This window comes from Falco biarmicus, chromosome 5 (assembly GCF_023638135.1).
Source record: "Falco biarmicus isolate bFalBia1 chromosome 5, bFalBia1.pri, whole genome shotgun sequence".
NCBI lineage: Eukaryota > Metazoa > Chordata > Aves > Falconiformes > Falconidae > Falco > Falco biarmicus.
The window spans coordinates 35,517,160-35,530,941 of NC_079292.1; the positions used below are offsets into that span (position 1 = coordinate 35,517,160).

A 13,782-nucleotide genomic window follows, 5' to 3' on the forward strand; every position below is an offset into this window, starting at 1 on the left:
ACCACTTTCACCATATATACTACCCAATTTAAGCAGCTGAGCATCAGACTATCCAACTGCTCTTAAAAAAAAAAATCACCTCAGCAGTTTGATTATAGATAAACAGAACTTCTACATCATTATTATTAACAAAATTAAATTACAAACTGTCTACAGTAACACTAAAAAACATACAGGAAAGCTGAACAACGAACAAAGGTCCTCTAAGGCTAGCAGCAAACCTTATTTCACTTTTCTTAAATTGATCTTTGTACACTGAAAATTGCCTGTTCTGTCAGCCCTAAGCAAACAGGAGGAAAACATTCAGACATTTTGAATGGGCATCTGTAAGAGGCATTTGGTTATGAACAACAGCTTCAATGAAGAAATCTGGAATAAGGCCATTTCCTGAAGTAGTTATATTCACCAAACAAGTAGCTGTTGCACAGTTTTTACAAGCCCCAAGCACTCAGAAGGACACAGTTTTCCCATGATAGGCAGCTTGTATTGAAAATATAGAAAAGAGTTTTGGGGAAGGGACTTGAAGACAGAAGCAAGCCAATCAGTATTTACCAGATGTTGATGTAATTGAGCCAGTCATCACTACTGAGATTACACTGGATGCATGTATAGTCCCTAGTAGAAGAAAATCACTTCAGCATTATAAACTTTAGATACAATTTGTGTCTCAACATTATCATGTATAGAAAGGACCCTTCTCTCTGCTTGAATGAGCAACACTTGTAAATGATTAAGTCAGAATAGCAGCAACTACCAGCTATGATTTACCTACTGTTAGCTAATCCTGAAAACTGCTCCATCTCATTATGTAAACACAATTAACAGTCATTTAGGAAGCGTTTACAAGCCTAACATAAAACATAACACCAACAAATACAGTTTGTTTTCCAAGAGTGAATAAAATCAGACTTCCGTAGCATTATTGAAAGAATAAACAACCCTTTAACAGTTTAAGGTAGGATTCTTCCAGCTTTTTACAATAGGAGGTAGTACACAGTATTAGGAGACTGATAAAAATATTTTGTCTGTATGAAATAGCACAGGCTAGATAGATTCCATTACTAGAGTAAAATATTTTGGTTCAGTTGTTTGTTTTAATCTTAACACTGAAATGCCTGGTCAAAGCCAAGGCTTACAAAGTGGTTTCAGGCATACAAGCAACGCAAATATGGTATTAAATTTCACTGCTTAGTCTATTTACTGTTATAAAAATGGAGAACACTCCAATAAGACAGTGATGAATCACATTGGGTTTGTTCAGCAGCAAAGGAAACCTGTACCCACTAAGATGCTTCTTGTTAAAAGAACTGTATAAACTTGGCTTTACTTCCGATGATTTTCAATTTATCTGCCAATGCTTTAATCTTACCTGTAATTGATAAATGGCTGTCACAACCAAGACCTAGTGTTTTTTTCCAAAAAAGGCTTGTACATGGCATATCTGGTACGTACGCACAACTGTGGTCCTTGTAACCTCATCAACTGTCTGCTTTCAGCTTGGACTGTGCCAAGGGAAGAAGGGCCACTTGTACGTGAAATGCCAAAGCAGCAATCCAACAGAAAAAGCATCTTCCTTAGGAAGCCATGATCCTTTTTTTGGGTCCCTTTGTATCAAATTGCACGTGTGAAGAAACTGATAACATTATATGGAAATTATCAGCAGCATGTTCAAGTTGTCACATAATGGATATTTTCCAGTTTCAAGGACAGCTGTGAGAAACTGATGTACAAAATATCAGAAACTGGAAATCCTACAAAAAGCAGGAAGGAAAAAATCATTTAAAGGAATGAAAAGATTCTATTTTTTTATTTCTTTCTATTTATTTAAAAAGACAATTAAGAAGGGAAAAGAAAGGTTTTAGCAGTCAGATAGGGGTCAGGACAGATTTCTAATGAGAGTGACCAAGGTAATTTAATGTTCCTTGATGTTTGAAAAGCAACCTACTTTAGACAAGATACCCAGATTTACTATACATGTTTCTCTTCTTACATAGTTTTAAAAATGAAAAATACAGGAAAGCAGCACTTCAAAGTCATCCAAGTTCTCCCAGTTGTCTGTTAACTGTATTGGCATACATGCATAGAGATACACATATACCTATCCAAGCTCTACAGTGAAGAAAACATCAGGCGTTTATTCCCTCTTCATAAAATCACTTCAGTTTTACATTTTGGAATGACTTATCAGGGAGGTTCACATCATTCTGCATCACAAAGAACAAAAGACAAACAATGCTTTGGACTAACACTTTAATCAGAAGTTTTGTTTTTAAATGTAAATTACAATCACTAATACATCTGCAAGTGCTTACCACATTTGTTCAACTAAGTATTATATGTATGCATATACAGCATAGCTCAGTTCAAAACAATCACAGTACTTCTTAGTGCCATCTGCAAAAGGAGAAAGATCTTGGACCCACTTTGTGGAAATAAATATCAAGTGACAGATTCAGCAATTTTAGTTATGTATATTCAATGAAGTTCATGCACACGCAGAAGTAAAAAGATTTAGAGCTCTTCCTTGTAATAGCCAAGTTTTGCTAGTGACATCTCTCTTCTCAGCTGCATAACTTCCCAGAACATCTGATCCACTAAAAACAAGACAGAAATATCATGAAACATACTGAATTCATATTTTGGTTCAACTGATGTATACAGGCCACCTCACTGTACATCAGTTTAGGGCAAATTCAAAAGCAACAAACAGCTAGTAAAACCAGAATTAATGAGTAAGAGCTATTTGTGCTTGGTTGTGACAAAATTTGTGGAAGTATTATTCAAAAAATGCTAAATGATGGCCCCATAAGAAAATCTCCAAATTTTAGATTTATTTTTTTAAAATTGGGGAACAAAAATACATTACTATTTCTTGTCAACTTCAATTAACTGCAGTTTCTCATTTTAACTGCCCTGCCCCTTGACTCGTTTTCTGTAAAATTAAAAGACTACAGAAGACAAAAGCAGAACTTGTTGGATGAATTGTTTTATCACAGAATCTGTAATTGTTATAATTTTTCCATCTGTAATCTTTCTTCCTACCTCTTTTTTCTACCAGCAATCTGCCAGCAACAATAAACTGGGGAGGAAAAATACCTTTTTTAAGATTTCCTGTGTGTTTAGCTAAATTTGATAAGTCTAGTGCATACCTTAAGCTTCTAGATGCCACAGCAATACAAATCAAAACTGAGTATATAATTACTCAAGATAAAAATAAATTCCATGCAGTCAAGATCATGATGTAGAATGACTATAAAGATTATTAACCTCAGCAACAGGCACAAGGTCTTCCCTACCATATTTGGAAAAACAGTTTCATAAAAGTGACTTTGTCTCAAAAAATCATACGATGCATAAGTAGAAATACATGTAACACATTATGCAGACAATGATCATGACTGCCTACATTCTTGTAAAGGTATTGTTAAAATACGTAAAGCTACAAATGCAAATTCTATGTTTTTAATGGTAAAGCTGGACAATTGAGCTGAAACACCAAGCTTCAGCATTTTTCAAAACTTCCTGTGAATAACTATTTCCGATAATGCTGAAAATATTTCATTATTTGATAGAAAAATATTAGCTTAATTTCTTTACCTCAACAGCAAACTAAAATTTTAGTTGAAACTATATATAGGTCCTTTTGGTCAAAGTAAAAGTCTTTTAAGTTTTTATTTGGTTTACAGTTAAATAACACATTTTCAAGATCATCTGTAATGCCAGTAAATCAGTAACAATTACCACCACCTGAAGGTTTTATTAAACAATTTAGTGTATGAAATAGTTGAATTTCTGGTGAATTCCATGAAAATAATACCCTTTGACAAGGAAAGTTAACAGCATTATTTTTTTATAAGGAACAGTCTGTCACCTCAGGAGTACTTCAGGTTAGAAACAGAAACAAAAGATTTGCGTGTGGCTGAAATACAGAGCTCTTGAAACTGGGAAACATCACAAGAGATTACTATAGGTGACACAGATCAAAGTGGGGCTAGTTCTAGCCAAATGTTAGGTGAAGCAAATCCACACAGACACAAAGACTGGATGAATGAAGAGCACAGACTCTTCTTATCCATAAACATTATAATGCTGATTTTACTCTACTATAACAAAAATGCAACTGAACTAAAAAAATAAATTAAAAGTGAAAGCAATTTTTTAAATTAACTATTAACACAGGGCTAATGACACTTTTTCTGCTAACTGTGCTTAGCAAATCCAAGAGCCTAAGCAATACGGTCCGTTTCAAAAAAAAAACAAAACAAAACAAAACCACAAAACCTTGGACTGAAGGCCGTTAGGCAATAGTCTTTGACCTGGACAGGAAATACAATTAAATCGTGTACAGTTCAAACAATCAAATCACCATAACTTTCTTTTATAGTGGTAAACAGGTAAAATAGTCTTCCAAGTGAAGACCAGTAACTACAACTCCAACCCACTATATTTTTAAATTCCAGTATTAAGTAACTAGTTGTACAGTGCATACATTTTCATAACCATCTTCTTTTATATGGTCATATTGAAACTGAATAGCACAGTTAAGCAAATTTCTGAATTACTGCACAAACAGTTTAAATAGGCAGTTGTTGGATATGCTATTTGACAGGAACAAATCAACCAGGTAACAAGGCGGGGCGGGGGGATGGGGAAAAACCCCACAGCCTGAAGCAATGACAGTAAGAAACCACATTTCCCTTTTGGGGTAGGGTGAAGGTAATCAAGCTTTACATTTATAACCAGAGCCCTAATCAAGAGACTTTGCCATGCCACAGCAATGACTGAGACCTCATTTCTCAGCTGCACTCAGATGAATGATTATAGTATGGTTTCCTGTTTATTGTTTACAATTTAAGCAAAAATATTGTCATCCTTGCCAGTTCTCCCTGAAAGAGAGTCTGACAAGAACAGCTGTCTGAATTCTGAATACATGAAATGAGAAGACACATCAAAACACCGAGAAGAAAAAAACAGCCCAGATCAAACCAAACTGAAGGGTTTTTTAACACATCTCCACATTCTATGAGAAAGACTTGATTTTTGAATACTATATGGAAAAACTGAGACTAACTCACTCCTCTTGTTACAGAATTTTTTATAACATTTCTTACTGAATAACATAAAGGGCTTTTAGATGGACTAAAGATCGCTGCTTTTTAATTTGTCGTTGTTGTTAAAAAAATAACTTCATTAGAGGGTGGAATATCACCAAATTCACGTAATTACAACAATGCCTAACAACATACAGACCTTTGTTAGGTCACTGTTATTGTGCACAGACAGCAAGTTTTAGGCATATGCACTATGCAAATTTTTATGTATGGCAAATACAGTTCCCTACTCACCATCTTGCTGCTTCAACAGTCCTTGCTGGATGTATCGAATATATGTAAAGAAGTTACACACAGAAGTGATCTGAACCCATATAAAAACAATGATGGTTAATATCATTTTGTATAATGGTAAGGGAAATAATAACTAAATAACTGCAACTTGAAATCACAGTAAATGTACTTACCCTGTAACGACAGAAAGGAGAAATGTAGTAGTAACTGCTTGTATCTCCTAATTTTATTCTATGTTTGCATGACTTACTTTGTCCACTGAGAGCGCATTTCCTAGAAAACATAAATTTTACATGACATAATAAAGGAATCTGACCTTAACATCTAAACACCTGTATGGGTTTAATGTGTTAATGTAAAATTGCTTCATATAGGCACAGATACCCAGATGTCTGCCTTCATTTTACAAGTTGCAACTATTACATTATGTTGCCAATTACTTTAGTACCTTTTGTTTGAATACTGGAGCACCATGATGCATTTCTGATTTTTAAAACTTTCTTCAGCTCTGGTCATGCCCTCTCATATTCACTAATTCAAGTTGGCTTGACAACTCTGGAACAGTGGGAGTTCTTTACCTCTTCATATGTGAAATAAACATTGTTTAAATTATCAGTTGATGCCAACACTTAAGAAGATTTTTTTAAAAACTTCTGCTTGACCATGCATTTCATCATCATAAAAAAAAAACAAACATCAGCCCTACAGAATAGCAGTTAATTCTCTGAAGCCTCCCTCAGATGCACGTTAAGATGAGCTTTGCATTTATGCCTAAATGGAAATAGTATTTTATATTCCGAGTATAATAATTTGGGACAAAGGAAAACAGGCTGTCTGGCAATAATGATTTCCATTGCCACTACAAAAAATGATGGTAAAATAATCAAATTTACTTCTTCTAGTGTACTGCAGGTATGTCATTCAGGAACAAGGAGAGGTCAGTAGTCACCACAAATTCTTCCCAAAAACACTATTCAGGAAAAGGCAAAGAATTTTTTAACATTTCTTCCAACATTCTTTAGAAAAAGATGGTTTGAATCTCTGGACTGAACTATCAATACAATCAATAAATGTAAATAAAATGGGAATTTTATTTACTTGGAATTTCTATATTGGAGCATCTCAGATGAACTGGGTTCTCATGGCATCCACAGTTTCATTGATTTTAAAAGCTGCTGGCTCTTCTCTCTTCCATTTCTACCTAACAAAATTAGGGAGACTAAGAACAAGCAGCCTTTCAAAAGCGAAACAAAAATTAATAAGCTTCTGTGGTTCTAAACAGTGGCTCAGAGATCCTTTTAAATAGCCTGCAGCTGGTCCACAGAACCACGCAAGACAGGAGAAAATTGAAGAGTATATATAATTTTCCATAGCAATTTATGAGGACTGACAGCAGACCATTGATCCAAGAAATCCTAGAGTAGCTAAAGCAAGCTAATGGCAATTTCAGTCAGGCTTCTGTGAGAAAACAGACAGACTTTCAATGCTAGGAAAATAAAGCCTTTTTTTTCCTTCTGGCTATAGAATTACGTTCTGTATGTTATCTTTCATCACACCAGGTTAAATGCTGGCATGGCTGTTACTACTACTGACTCATTTCTGCGCTGTATGGCACACACGCAGCTTAGCTCTTTGTTCCCCATGGGGACAATTATTCGAATCCCGTGGGGAAACCCAGCTGTCTTTCATTAAGGCAGCACTTACTACACACCATCACAGGCACCATTCAGTAACTTCTGTATATCAAGACCTTTCTTCACTATTATCACAGCTCTCTGCCCTCCACTCCTTATTTTTCTGTTGGGCTATTACCCACCATTTTGTGCCATCTGTTCCCCCATCCCCCAGGCAACTGTACAATAAAATAATTCCTTTAAAAACATTACTCAAGTTTTTGTTATTATTTATTTACAGTTTGTCTGTATTACTACCTATTTAAGAACATGGTTTCAATAAAAGTAGTGCTTTGCACCATATAAGAATAAAAAATGTGAAAATGCTACTCTGATTCAGTGAAAACTGGAACACCTGTTTCCCATTCACTGCAAGTAATCATACATAAGGCAAAGCACATTTGCTGCCAAGTTACACTGAAATACTGCATATTCCTTACTTATTACTTATCTACAAGCAACACCACAAGTTTTTGTCTTTACAAGTCAGTAGAAAAAGGGAAAAAGGAGTACACTTGGCCTTTTGATACACCTACAGTAACTAATTACAATTTGTGCACTGTAATCTCAAAACATTAATCTGTATCTAGCCAACTATTTAAGGATTACATAAATTCTAATATAAAAATTATCTTACACTACAGAAAATACGTTAAAAATCTCATGAAACTTCTGAATGATGCAACTGAGTATCCTGGTTTTGAGTAAATATTTCATCATGTCAAGACATAGGGAAGTTGCTTGAACCACAATGATTTTAAATCAATTTGCCAATTGCTCTTTAATGACATATTACTTGTTTCAGTAGCTTCTGGCTCTCCAGATTCTTTACTGCATTCACAGAACGCAGCTCACAGTGGTTTATCTTGAACTCAAAATCACCAGCCCTTAAGCAGCTCCTTTATTAGTGGCGGGCCCTTCAGATGAGGGCATGTTTTCTAGTGACAGGAGTAAGCTGAAGAGTATATGAACGCCTGAATTTTGTAGGCTAGAAAGGATCAAAGACTAAGTCATAAAACAATTTTCAGTTTGCACAGCTTTCAAGAGAAAATAAAGAATTTGAAATACGATAAATGTATTTTCTCTTCCACTCAAAAACTGGAGGAAAAGCAAGAACTAAAACCAATAGCAATGAAAAATGATAATTAAAAAAATAATCTTAAGAGCCAGATGAAAGCTTTTTGATGCAAGCCTTCTATGAGAAAACTCAGCTCCATCAGAACAAATATTAGACAACTGTCAACTTGTCCAAATGATTTCCAACCAAAAAATCAAGGCCTTCTGAAAATTTGGAAGGCTTCAGATGAACACTGACCTTGCTTGCTTAACCCTGATATATGCTAAAGCACACTAAATCCCTTCTCCACACCCATCAAAACCCCAGCACCTCAAGGCAAGTCCCTCCCACCTGACTTTAATGTCTGTATCAGCACCTGACAACACAAGCCTTGCTTCAGATTCTTCTAGGACCACCAGTACCTAAACAAGCCTTGGCTTCAGATTCCTCTAGGACCATTCCAAAATTTCTAAAATAACCTCCCTGTCCTTCAAGCATACTTCCTGCTTTAGATTCAAACTCACATTCATTCCCGCTTCATTATGTTACTCCAACTCAAATTCAAAGGATTTATTCTAAGTATTTCCTCTCAAATCCTTCATCTACCTTTGTCAGTGTGCTATGCATGTAAGTTTCCTAGGCCACAGATACTCCAGATGTCAAATATTCAGCCTGTACTGCTTCAACACCTATTTCTTTCATGATGCTTTCCAGGTGATAGTGCCTAGTTTAATAGCATCTGTTTCAAGTATCAGGACAGTCTTCTCCAAAGAAGTTAATGTTACTTTTGTGGTCAATGCATCATAAGTGAAGCAAAGAGCTCTCCCAAAAAGGGACTTTGTCTTAAAGGTTTGTTCTAGATCAATTTTTTTTAAAGTTTAATTTACTAGTTGCTTACTTTCCCCATAAAATTATTTAATAGCAATCTTGAAAACTTAGATTTTAGGAAATGAAGGTTAAAATACACAAATCTGACTGAGGTGATCAGTTGATAGCAGTTTTCTCAATCTGTTATCTCAAACGAATCAAGATTCCCACTCTGTCTGTTAGCTTAACATACTTTGGTCCCCCACATTCAACTGCAGAAGCTTTCACAAATCGAACAGGTTGCAAGCCAACAGGTTCAATGCTCAAAGTGTTGTTTTCAACAGCTTCCAGAACAGCTGAGGCCAACTGCAAGAGAAATTTAGAAAGCAGTTAAAAACAGCTCTGTTATCCATTGCTTCAAAGCAGTGACATTTCTTTCTCTGTTAAGTTAGGAACACTGAAAAAAAAAATCAACTCACCAAACAAATTAAATTACAAATGAGATTTTGCTTTCATAGTGAGCAAGAAGTCCCATTTCCAGGCTCCTGTTTAAATTCTACCCTCCAAATAACCCTGCCCTCCCCGAGGCAAGATAACTGCCTTTACAGCTGGGAATGTAGTCAAGCATGTTTCAAATGCTAATTGTATTTTCAGTCATTCCTCATAAGCCCAAATAGCACATATGATTCGTATGTGCTGTGTTCTTGTCAGAAACAGGATATGGCACAAATTTTTTTATTTAAAAAAACTTGCTCTAATTTTATTGTGTGCTATGGAAACACAAAATTATGCAGCATGCTTCCTTATCTTGCAAAACCCAAGTAGATATTATGTCACTTTTTCAGCCAAAGATATCTTTAGAAAGGTGTTCAAACAAGTAAGACTGAGTAACATATATAGAATAAGCCAACATAATATATAGAAAAACCCACTGCAACTTTGAAACACTAGTCCAAACATCATCTTCATGAAACAAAGTGCAACTCTGCCCAGGCTTTTTATGTTAATTCTTTATAAACCCACAATCATAAGACACTAGAAATATGCTCATTTTGCTTCACTGGCCTAAACTGCCCAAGACTACTGTTTAAGTATGGACAAGTAATAGCCATTACTTGATTTAAAAGAAGGGGCAATTTATGTCATTAGTGAAATAGTTCTGTGCTAAGGTTCCTTCCTACTGAGTAACAAAGATATTTTTCTATTGTACTTTGAATATTTTAAAAGCAGAATGTTACTATTAAAGCAGTTCATATAAAACACACTTTCTCTCCCACCTCCCAAAAGCAAAACATTACGCATATACACAATAGGCTACCGAGAGTTAATACAATACCTCAACGATTCAGATAACTGCATTTCCAATTATTCAAAACCACTAACTTGTAGTTTATTGTTTGGCTAAACTGCATATTAGTTTATTGATATTCAAGTGAAAACAGAAGTTGGTCACTATGTACAGCATCTGGAAACCATAACTGTGTAACTGACAAGTGCTAGAAGCCTCATTCTTTCCTTAGGAGGAAATACAAATCTACAGTAGTTACATCAGCACCGAAGCAGAAAAAAACAAAATGAAGTTGCTGGGAAAGACAACAGGATGGCCTACTGCAGAACCAATTTAACTCCCATAGTAACCAAGTAAACTTTTTAGTGGGAGAGGTTCACATGATGCTGTACACCAACCACAATGAACTGGTATGCAATTAACTGAAAGATCATGCATGCTTACAGCCAGCAAGTAACAGCAGATGTAAAGCATGGCAAAAGAACATAACAAACCATATGAAAATACCAGATAAACATTATGAAGAAACTACAGCATTTTTCATGTGAGGGAGGTGTTCAATTTTATTGGGAAAAACACAAGTCTGAGGGCTTTAAAATGTGTTGTTCTTATATCAATAAAGATCTAAGAATATGGTCCCTTCCCCTTAAGAGACTGATACCACAACTACAAGCCTGAAAATGCTGTTTAAGAACAACTAAGTAAAGTAGTCTGAGCTGGAATCTGTTCCACATTATTCCCAGGAATGGGTAAAACTCCAGTCCTTCCTCTGTATGGGAATGTGTGACAATAACACAAGGAAAGAAAAAAAAAAAAAAGTCTTGTAATTTGTTTCATCTAAAACTCTATTCCCAAACTGCCCCTGTTGAATCATATAAAATCCTGAAGTCTGATTTTTGTAACTCAGACCTCTCCAAGAAAACACCCAGACTGTGCTTGCAGCCTGTGCTGACTGATGAAAGAAAACTGGTCCACAAAATTAAATATATTGGTCTCTACTGCCCCCTATACAAACAAGAAACAAGTGTCAGGACACTATTTCTACAACAGAATCCAGAGGATCTTTGAAATATCAGAAAAAAAAAAAACCCACCATCCATTCCTACAAGCATCAGATTCTGCCAGACAGGAGTAATATCTGAAGGAGAAGACCTAAAAAGGCCAATATCTGGTATAGCATAAATTAAATAGTGAAGAAAAAAATTATCATTTCAATATACTAGACTAAACTTCAGCACTTACTGTAAACTGTCACACTCTAATGAAACAAAAATGGTTAAACTTCATATGAAAACATTTTTAATAGTCTACTGGTTTCATGTAACATATTTAAGGGAAAAGCATCAGTGACCACATTTAGACTATTTCCATTACCTCACTTTTTGAGAAGGTTAAACACGGAAAAATATCTTCCCGATAAATTTTGTCCAAGAAAGGACATGTTCTGTCCATAGTTGGCTCATCCTTCCAAGATCTGAATTCATTGTACAAAGACAGGTCAGCCTAGAACACACACAAAGATTCACATATTTTAGTACTGCAATTATCACTCTACTATAATTTGCAAATATTCACAGGTAAATAATACGCATTAAAACTACATGCTTTCCATCACACTGTGAAAGAATGCTATCATGCCCCAGCTATGAACACCTTCTTAAATCCACTTTCCTAAGACTGTAAATATAATCAAATCAAAACATACCATTGTCAAGGCACCGGGGTTAATGCTCTCACTGGTCACCGCTACACCAGGGAGAAGCTAATTACCTCTCCCCCATTTCCTAGGCTTCCAGGATCAATGTGAAAAAACTTAACTGATTGTTTAATAGTAAAAAAAAAAAAAAAATCTCCTTGACACACCTTCATTACAGTATTTTAGTCCATCTCCTTTTCTGAGTTACAGAAAAGCAGAGAAATCTAAAGAAAACTGCAGTCTTATACATCTTATACATTCACCCTGCATCTGAATATAACATGCTGCTATCCGAACACTAAAAGAAAACAGACATTTAACACACTAAATATACTAACACAGGAAAACAGGAAGTCAATAATACAAATCAATTAAAACGATACTCTTATTCTTCAGTTTTCATCTTTATGCCCAAACTCTTTCCTACACCATGCTACAACAGGAAGGCAAGGATATTCACAGAGCATGATTTATGAGCCCGCTCCCCCACCACTCCTCTTGTCAATGGAGAAATACTAAAATAAACCCATTAAATCATGCTAAGAGTAAGCATGCTCTGATTTAGAGATAGTTTTATCTGCTTTGAAAACACCTTGTTCTGTTATCTCCATGTTGAGAGCAGCTTAGCTGTGGGAAGGCACCTATCCAGTCTGGTGTTCAGGAGACTGGTACTAGGTTGCTATTAAAATACACACCTATCCCATGGGCCGGCTACCCACGGACAGATGGAGCACACTAAGGTATTCCCAGAGCCCATCCTCTCATTTAGGATTATTTGAGAAGGATCTTGTTCACAGGCACCAACACTGCTCCAAGACGTGAACCAAGCCGAGTGGGGATGACTGCTTCCAATGCATACTCCTAATCCAATGTAAAAGACTAATGCCAGTCCCCAATGGGATATACAACACCACCCCTCAGACTGGTTTTGACATTCTGCTGACAAAGACTTGAGCAACTTTCCCCTTCAACTGGTTGTCGAATCCCGTTCTTGTACTACTGCAGACCTAATACTGTGTGATCCTAAACCTGAATACTGTGTTCAGTTTTGGGCCACTTACTTCAAGAAGGACATACCGGTGCTGGAGCACATCCAGAGAAAGGCAACAAGGCTGGTGAAGGGTCTAGAGCACAAGTCTTATGAACTGGGGCTGTTTAGTCTGGAGAAGACTCAGGGGAGATCTTACTGCTTTCTACAACTACCTGAAAGGAGGTTGTAGGCAGGTGGGGGTCGGTCCCTTCTTCCAGATAACTAGCAACAGGAGACAGGACACGAGGAAACAGCCTCAAGTTGTGCCAGGGGAGTTTTGACTGGATCTTAGGAAAAATGTTTTCACTGACAGGGTGGTCAAGCATTGGAACAGGCTGCCCAGGGAGGTGGTGGAATCACCATCCCTGGAGACGTTTAAAAAATGTGTAGATGAGATGCCTAGAGACATGGTTTAGTGATGGACTTGGCAGTCCTGGGTTAATAGTTGGACTTAATGGTCTCAAAGGTCTTTTCCAACCGAAATGATTCTATACTCCTAAAACCCAAACCTAAAGCTATAGGAAGGGACAGGTGTTGCAGGCCAAAGATAAGCCAGGATGTGATTCTAAGTTTTTGTCATATTAAAAGCAAATAATATAGATGAGATAATGAAAGAGGGAAAATAACATACGCTAAAAATTCTTTTTAATCCTATTAATAGATCGGTACACCGCTCTGAACCAACCTCTTTCAGTCTTTTGTTCTTTCCCCTTCTCCAAGCTCCCAGCACTTAGCCATTCTTTTACATATATATTTCGGGGAGTTCTTTTGTCATTTTGTTGGGGTTTTTTTCCTTGAAAAAGAACCTTCAAAAATTAGACTGGCAAATTTTTTTCCATTAGAGCTACTTGCCTTACACTCAGGTACAATCAGGAAGAGCCATCTT

The 13,782-nt window shown here is 36.2% G+C and overlaps 1 protein-coding gene across 4 annotated transcripts in view; it reads right to left on the bottom strand.

Moving 5' to 3' along the window:
* Nucleotides 1-2,233: 2,233 nt before the first annotated feature.
* Nucleotides 2,234-13,782, bottom strand: part of RAB3IP (RAB3A interacting protein) — a 34,105-nt gene continuing 22,556 nt past the window's right edge. For all 4 annotated transcript variants that reach the window (XM_056340710.1, XM_056340711.1, XM_056340712.1 and 1 more), the window contains 5 exons: nucleotides 11,545-11,673; nucleotides 9,136-9,248; nucleotides 5,519-5,618; nucleotides 5,346-5,415; nucleotides 2,234-2,594 (listed from right to left, as the gene is read on the bottom strand). In XM_056340710.1, the coding sequence (XP_056196685.1) occupies nucleotides 2,512-2,594; nucleotides 5,346-5,415; nucleotides 5,519-5,618; nucleotides 9,136-9,248; nucleotides 11,545-11,673 (495 nt within the window). In that variant the 3' untranslated portion in view covers nucleotides 2,234-2,511. The remainder of the gene's footprint in view (nucleotides 2,595-5,345; nucleotides 5,416-5,518; nucleotides 5,619-9,135; nucleotides 9,249-11,544; nucleotides 11,674-13,782) is intronic.